Source organism: Oratosquilla oratoria, chromosome 14 (assembly GCF_046742065.1).
Source record: "Oratosquilla oratoria isolate Oo_2021 chromosome 14, ASM4674206v1, whole genome shotgun sequence".
Taxonomy (NCBI): domain Eukaryota; kingdom Metazoa; phylum Arthropoda; class Malacostraca; order Stomatopoda; family Squillidae; genus Oratosquilla; species Oratosquilla oratoria.
The window spans coordinates 10,653,265-10,660,249 of NC_134790.1; the positions used below are offsets into that span (position 1 = coordinate 10,653,265).

At 40.5% G+C, this 6,985-nt stretch overlaps 1 protein-coding gene across 8 annotated transcripts in view; it reads left to right on the plus strand.

The window, feature by feature from the left end:
* Rbcn-3A (rabconnectin-3 alpha) overlaps positions 1-2,595 on the plus strand; it is a 146,878-nt gene extending 144,283 nt beyond the window's left edge. For all 8 annotated transcript variants that reach the window (XM_076197637.1, XM_076197642.1, XM_076197641.1 and 5 more), the window contains one exon: positions 148-2,595. In XM_076197637.1, coding sequence (XP_076053752.1) covers positions 148-345 — 198 coding nt within the window. In that variant the 3' untranslated portion in view covers positions 346-2,595. The remainder of the gene's footprint in view (positions 1-147) is intronic.
* Positions 2,596-6,985: the final 4,390 nt, after the last annotated feature.

Consider the following 6,985-nt stretch of genomic DNA (forward strand, 5'->3'; position numbering starts at 1 on the left):
TAACTCATGCAGTCAGTATTCCAGTATGGCAAATCCTGATATAGTAGATGTAGTATGTTCTTTATGTTTGCAGTAGATAATATGGTATTTTAGATTTTCCTTTTGTTGTTTGGAACTTTGTACTGACAATAACTTTTTATCCTTCAGGTTTGGGGACTGTCCATCCACACACTGGTGTACAACCTTCCAGGTGAACATTCAAGGTCCTCCTTATTCAAGAATCTGAGTCAAGGTGTGACGCAGCTTCACCTGGACACAAGCAACCGCCTCTTCTCCTGTGGTGCCGACGGGTCCATCAAACTCAGGCAGCTGCCAGAACGGGACCTCAACATCAATATGTTGTAGATACCTCCTTAGTTTTGTATGTGCATTGTAGACACCTACAACATCATGTAGTAGACATCTTCATAAGTTGTATAATCAACATACCTCCAATATTCGCATGCTGTACAAGTTTTTAGCAAGGGTATAATGTGCATCATTCAACCCACTTGCCGATGTAGATGTCTTTGTATAAGAAATGCGCAGTATACTTAAATTCCTGTATTGTAGGTGTCTTTACTCTTGTGTACTGTAGAAATTTTCACTACAAATAAGGAGGAATTGTCAGCATGAAATTGAAGTTTCAGTAAATTGCAAATGGTAATAATGATAATTGTTGCCTCAAGTTTCACAGACTGGAAACCTGCAGCCCCACAGTGGTTGGCAGCAGTCTTTGGGCCCTCTCTTAAAGCTCTCTAGGAAGAGTTGGACTGTTGTATTAGTGTTTAAGTGTCCATGTCATCCACTTGTAGCAAAAGGAGGGGAACATTCACTGAGTGTCAGTTCTCCTTTTGTAAAGAAGTGGAGGAAATACAAAGTTGATAGAGGGAGATCTTGGGCCCAGGCTGGAGACCCTTAGGGGCTGCACCTCTCGTTGCAGGTGAAGAAGGGTGGCAGGTTTTGAAGACGGGCGGCAGGCTGAGAGATAATTCTCTCTGACACCTGTCTTGTAGGACCACTACGCTACTTGCAAGTACCCATCATTGGCCCATAACAAATGGTATCCCATCATTATGGTCTTGCAGAAGGTAGCCACAGGTTGCCATAAAGGAATTGTGGTAATCTTCTTACAACATTCATTAGTTGTTCCAGCATTGCAAGAAACCAGTCTTTGCCTTAATACAGTGTGGCAGTGGAGCTGTGAACAAGGAATATGATAGATCATAACTTTTGTATTTAGTTATCCCAAGATGATGTACAGTTTATCTTTTACTTGTCAAATTACAGAATATTTTTATAATACCTCATTATTTGCCTTTTGCATTTCTTTGAAAGATTAAAGGTTTTCAGTGACAAGTTGAATGCTTTTTGATACAGAATTTGAAATTCATTGTGTTTCCATACCATGAGAGTAAAGATATATGAATTTTGCTGTTTTTATTATCATAATGTAAAAAGGTATTTTAGATAAAGATACACATGTGTCTTCTCATTTGATTTTCAAGGAAATAAAAGTGTAAAGGCAAGTCCTTGGGCCTGGAATTAGTTGCACTAATTCCAGCAAGTTAGGATTTTCTTTATACAAAGACATAATAGAGAGGGTGCTAGGTTGCTGCGTTATACAAGGTTAAAAGTTTAAAGTCGTGAAGATGTGTTGTGTATGGTATAAAGGACTGTAGACTACAGAAGCAAAGGTGATGGCAATCTGTATTCATTTGTTAATACATTTGCCAAAGATGTTTATTTCATTTTACATTTTCTGAGATTAATATAGTTAAATATGTAGTTTTATTAAGAATTATTAATCTTGGTTCTGTAAAAAAGAAAGAGAAAAGATATACATTTACATAGTGTGCATTTGTATTTATAAATCATTTCATCAATATCATATATACCAGTAATAGAGTATTAAAGTTGTTTGTTAATTTATTTGAATGAAATGAGATTCTCCAGTATCACAATTGCAGCTGTGCACTGTCTGCATGTGATGATCAGATTGCTTCTGTTAACATGTCTGTGTTAGAAGATGTTGTCTGGGTTCATCTGTATAGCCTCACATTCCAGGGAAGAAGAAAAGCTGATATCCCTCTTGCAAGCCAAAGTGCTGTCCATAGCTCTATAGCAAATATGATAAAGTATTGTGTACTGTTGCATTGTTGTAAATTGCTGTATAATTGTGTAATAGTGTATGGTTGTTTTTCCTTCTTGTTGATCCCCCTGATAGAAGTCTTGATATACAAGGAGCTGACTGTTGACACTTTAGTTATCATCAAATGGCAACTGGTAATGTCAGCAAGATGGCATTTTCAAAAAGATCTTGTGCAGCTGTTATTCATCCAAATGAAGGGAAATATGGCCATTTGCAAATGGCTGGCAGGAAGGTATTCATTACTCTCCACCATGATGTTTCACTGGATGGGTAGCCTTAAGTGGACATACAGTTGCTGTCATTTTTAACTTTTGTCTTTCTGGAATGCTTCTTGTTACAGATTTTGTAAGTGACAAATGTGGTAAATCATGAAATGTTACAAGTGAGGAAGAGCATATAAAGTGCACCAAGAAAACTGCGGTGCTTCAAGTCCTCAAAGAATGATCAATAAAGGAATCATGTAATTTGTTCTTTTAGTTCATATTGTTGATTGAGAAGTTGAAATCCTATTTGAATCAGATAGATAACCCTCTATGTGGAGATCATTGGTGTGGTGAGGGGCATAGAGCATGCTGACCCAGGTCTAACGCCACCACCCCTTAGACCAGAGTGCTAACAAATCTCTACCAGTGGAGAATCATTTTTCTTCTGCCCACATCCTTGCAACAAAATGTAAGTGGGAAGAGCATTCAGATGATATAGAGAAAGAGGAAACTTTAAAGCAGACCAATACCCATCCCTAGAGAAAGCTGTAAACAAAGTAATAACTAACATCCAGGAGGTAAGCAAGAAATGTACTCCCAGAGGTTTCAGGAAAAAATTCAACCATAATCACACACAAGAGTTATACTATCTAATATCAAGGGCCTTTTCCCCCTTTTAGGGGAGGTAGCCAAGTCTAAAGGGAAATATCTACTTCCACCTATTTTACTCGCACCCATTCCACTCCCATCCACCACCCTTTCTTCCCTCTCATCTTAGCTCCTCATGGATGATGGGTCACCCCTGTATCCCACCCACTGCCCTAGGTCAGAAGCATTGTAGCAAGACACAACATATCCACAGCAAGGCTACTTAATCAGCAACCCTACCCTCTGTCCCCTTGTGCGGAAAAAGAGAAGATGGAGAAATTTCTTCTGGCTGTGTCAAAATACCATTCATACATAACCACTCCCTATCCCCCAATCCCCTCCCTTGCATCACTGTATCATCCATACACACCCATTCTCCACTCACCCCTATCTCCTGCCTTCTCCCTTCCTTGCTCAACAGGCATTCCCCTCTTGCTCAATGCCCTGTTCACCCCATCCATCCATTTCATCCTCAGTCATCCCCTCACGTTCACTTCCTCCACTTCTGCCTTCCACATCTCTTTTACTAATCTTTCTTCACCCATTCTTTCCATGTATCCAAACCATCCCAGTACTCTTTTATCAGCTCTATCTCCCATTTCCTTTTCCACCCTCTCTCCTCCTCTCTTCATTTCTCACTCTAACCTTGTAACCCCTACCATATTTCTCAGACATTTCATCTCAAATACATTTAAAATTTCCCTCTCTGCCTCTCTTTAATTCTACATCTCTGCCCCATACAGTACTATCAGCACAATCACCCCTTCATATAGTCTCCTCTGTATCCATTCCCAAATGCCTATTTCTCATGACACTTTTTAATCCCCCAAGGCATTTACTTGATTCTCTCAATCTACAATGTACCTCTACCACCACCACTCCTTCGTTTCCTACCACATGAGACCTCAAATACCTAAAGCTATGCACTTCCTCCAGCCTCTCTCCCTTAAGAGATATGCACAATAAAGAAAAGGGGAATAAATTACAAAGGAAACAACCTAACAGAAGAAAATGAACAACTAAGATAATTAGATAAAAACATCACAAATCTAAAAAAAAAAAAAAAAATAGAAACCTAGGGAAAAATCCAACCAAATAGAAAAACTGATAATGGCAAAATATGTAGAGCTGTAAAAAATATGAGGAATCTAAATTATATCCCCATTCCAAGAAGTAGTAGGTGCAATTCAGGGTAAAATAAAATCAAACCAGCAATGCAGCAGCATGAACAAACATTTCTCCTAAACAAGCTTTGAGGTATTTGATGCAACCATCACTCAGAGGACACAGAACACCTCGTACTACCGTGCCCCACGCTAACAGTCCCAAGACGACAACATATCTTCCCTGAGTGATTTGTGAACCCACCTGGAAGCTATTGGCAGTTACCTTAAGGCTGTGGGTCTTTTGCAAGGGAGACTAGGGTCAATGGATTGATAAGATTAGATAGCCTCAAAAAGGGTAGAGTTGGCATTGATGATTGGCCCTTGTCTCTCCTACTGATGAGACATTCATCCATTTCCCCCTAATCTGTGTAAGTGGTCACTGGAGACAACCATGGTGTAAGCGTAAAGCACGCCTGCCCAGACAGTGGGAGGTGCTGGGTTCAATTCCCAGGAGGTGCCAGCTTTGCAGTGACACTCCCTATCCAACATGGCACAGTGAGTAGGATCCCACAGCAGTGCACATTCCTGGACTGGTGGAGGCCCAGGGAAGGTAGATGAGCAAGTGGTCACTGTAGTGTAATTGGTAAGCACACCTGCCCAGACAGTGGGAGGTCTCAGGTTCAATTCCCAGGTGGTGCCAACTTAATGATGCTCTCTATCCAACATAACCTAAATCCCAAGGGATATGCTCTGCTTTTAAGCCATTGACTCATACTTCACTGTGTGTGCATGGTACACACATACATACACCAAAGGCTTTTTCCCCCAAAATGGGGAGTAGCCAAAAAGAAAAAGGCATAACCATACATATTCTCTTCCAAGAAGTAAATTTACTTCTCTTTACTTTTTCTTTTCTCTTTTACTAAGTAATGGTGTTGTTGAAGGTGTGTGGATATATGCTCTGGCTTCAACAATAGAAATAAGGGTTTTATTGGTATGTTTTTTTTTTGGGGGGAAGTGTTGGTAACTAAACCCTGTAAATAAAGGAGGTCAATTTTATGCCTGGAGCCAAGAGAGGAGAATTAATTTCAATGTCATAAAGTACAGAGTAATAGAAAAGGGAATTACAAAAAAGATGTATATGATAAATGATTTAATTGTGATTCATCAGGAAGTGAAAGTATTACAATGGCAAAAGAGGAAAATAATCTTTGGGTGTTAATAAGGGATAATATGTCACCTGACAAGCATGTCGACAGTAAGACAGATGGATTCCTGAAGAACATAAAAATGTCTTTTCATCACATGGATGAAGAGATGATGAAAAAATCGTACAGCCTGACTGCACTAGATTGGAATATACAGCAGTAATGATTTCTCTCAAAAAGTGGAATATATATGCAAGATTGAGAGAATACAAAAAGCAGCAACCAAAATGGTTCCTAGCCTCCTGTGTGTGTGATGTTCAGAGCTGTGTATATATATATAGAATTGTAGACTTTTTCAGTAATGGTGGGGAGAGCATTATGATTACTTTATAAAGAAGAGAAGTTTTTATAACATATGCTGACGGGGTGAAGTGAGGCAACGCCAGAAGAACACAACCTAGCTTATGATTTCCCCTGGGTTACAGGTACATTTTGTTCAGGATGTAGTTTTGTAACATTACTCAAATACCTGGTTTATACATAATATGGCAATCTCATTTATTATTTTCCCTGGGTTGCAGGGAGGAGCACTGAGAAAGAAAAGTGGAATGTCAAAGACCAGGAAAATAAGATAATGTATACGGTCTTTTTGAGGGAAGCAATTAGTTATGGGTAGATATCAATCAGTTTCTCTATATATATAGGGGGGGGTTATTGTGATGTGATTAATATTCTGCAATGGAAGATATGTGATTGCACTATGCTCTTAAAAGGAATGAGATTGTATGTGTGAAACATGCTGTCAGTCCAACCAATTTGGCTCACAGCTGGAAGAGAGAAGACCCATTGTTAGGCCAGTGGTCTATGTCCATGTTGGGCCATCAAATGTTAGGCTGGTAATCTGCTCATGTTTAGGCAGCAAGTTAGGCTGGTTGAAGGCAAACTCTGGTGGAGATGGAGTTGGTTTTATTAACCATGAAATGTTGGGTGCCAGTGGGGGGAGGGGGGAGGAGGAATTATGTTTCAAGTCGTGTTTCCGGCGATCTGCTTGCCGGGATCAAGGGTGGGGGAGCAGTGAGCGGGCTTGCGTATGCTTCTCCGAGGCTCTCTGCGACTTCTGCGACTTGCAAGGTAAGACCACCAGCTTGCGCGGGATCGGTTTTTGTGGGAGGGGAAGAATGTCTGCAAGAAAATGAAAATATAGTATCGTATAAAAGAGGGCTATTGCCACCGGGCGATTAAGCGAGCAATTTGGGGCTGTTGGTGGTCGTGGCTCAGGAGAAATGGACAGGGAACTCGGACGGCGGCACCGACGCCGGGATTAGAATCACCAAAAGTTCAGAAAATGGTAGGAGGCATAGTAGTAAAGGTGGAAAAATGGGAAAAAAATTAGTAGGTAAACTGAAATGAGATGTATAAAAGAAAGAAAGGAAGCGAATTTTAGTCAAAGAAAAAGTAAGTGTAGATGTTTGTGCGTGGGTCGTGGCTATGTTCGTGAGAGGCGTGTGTATCTTACGGGAAGTGAGTAGAGTTCACTTCCTGCGTGTAGAGAGCGCGTTCCTGTTTAGCCCCAGGTTTAAGGCATGAGCTTTTCCTGCTTTTCACCAGGTTGGGTTTGAGAGTCAGTAGAGTCGATCGAGTGGCAGTGCGAGGGGGGGCGGGTGTTGTATTATATTTCTCCTTTCAAGCACAACTCTGAAAGCAGAGAATTACGTGACTGGGAAGTGTGTGTAAATTAATGTCAGAAGT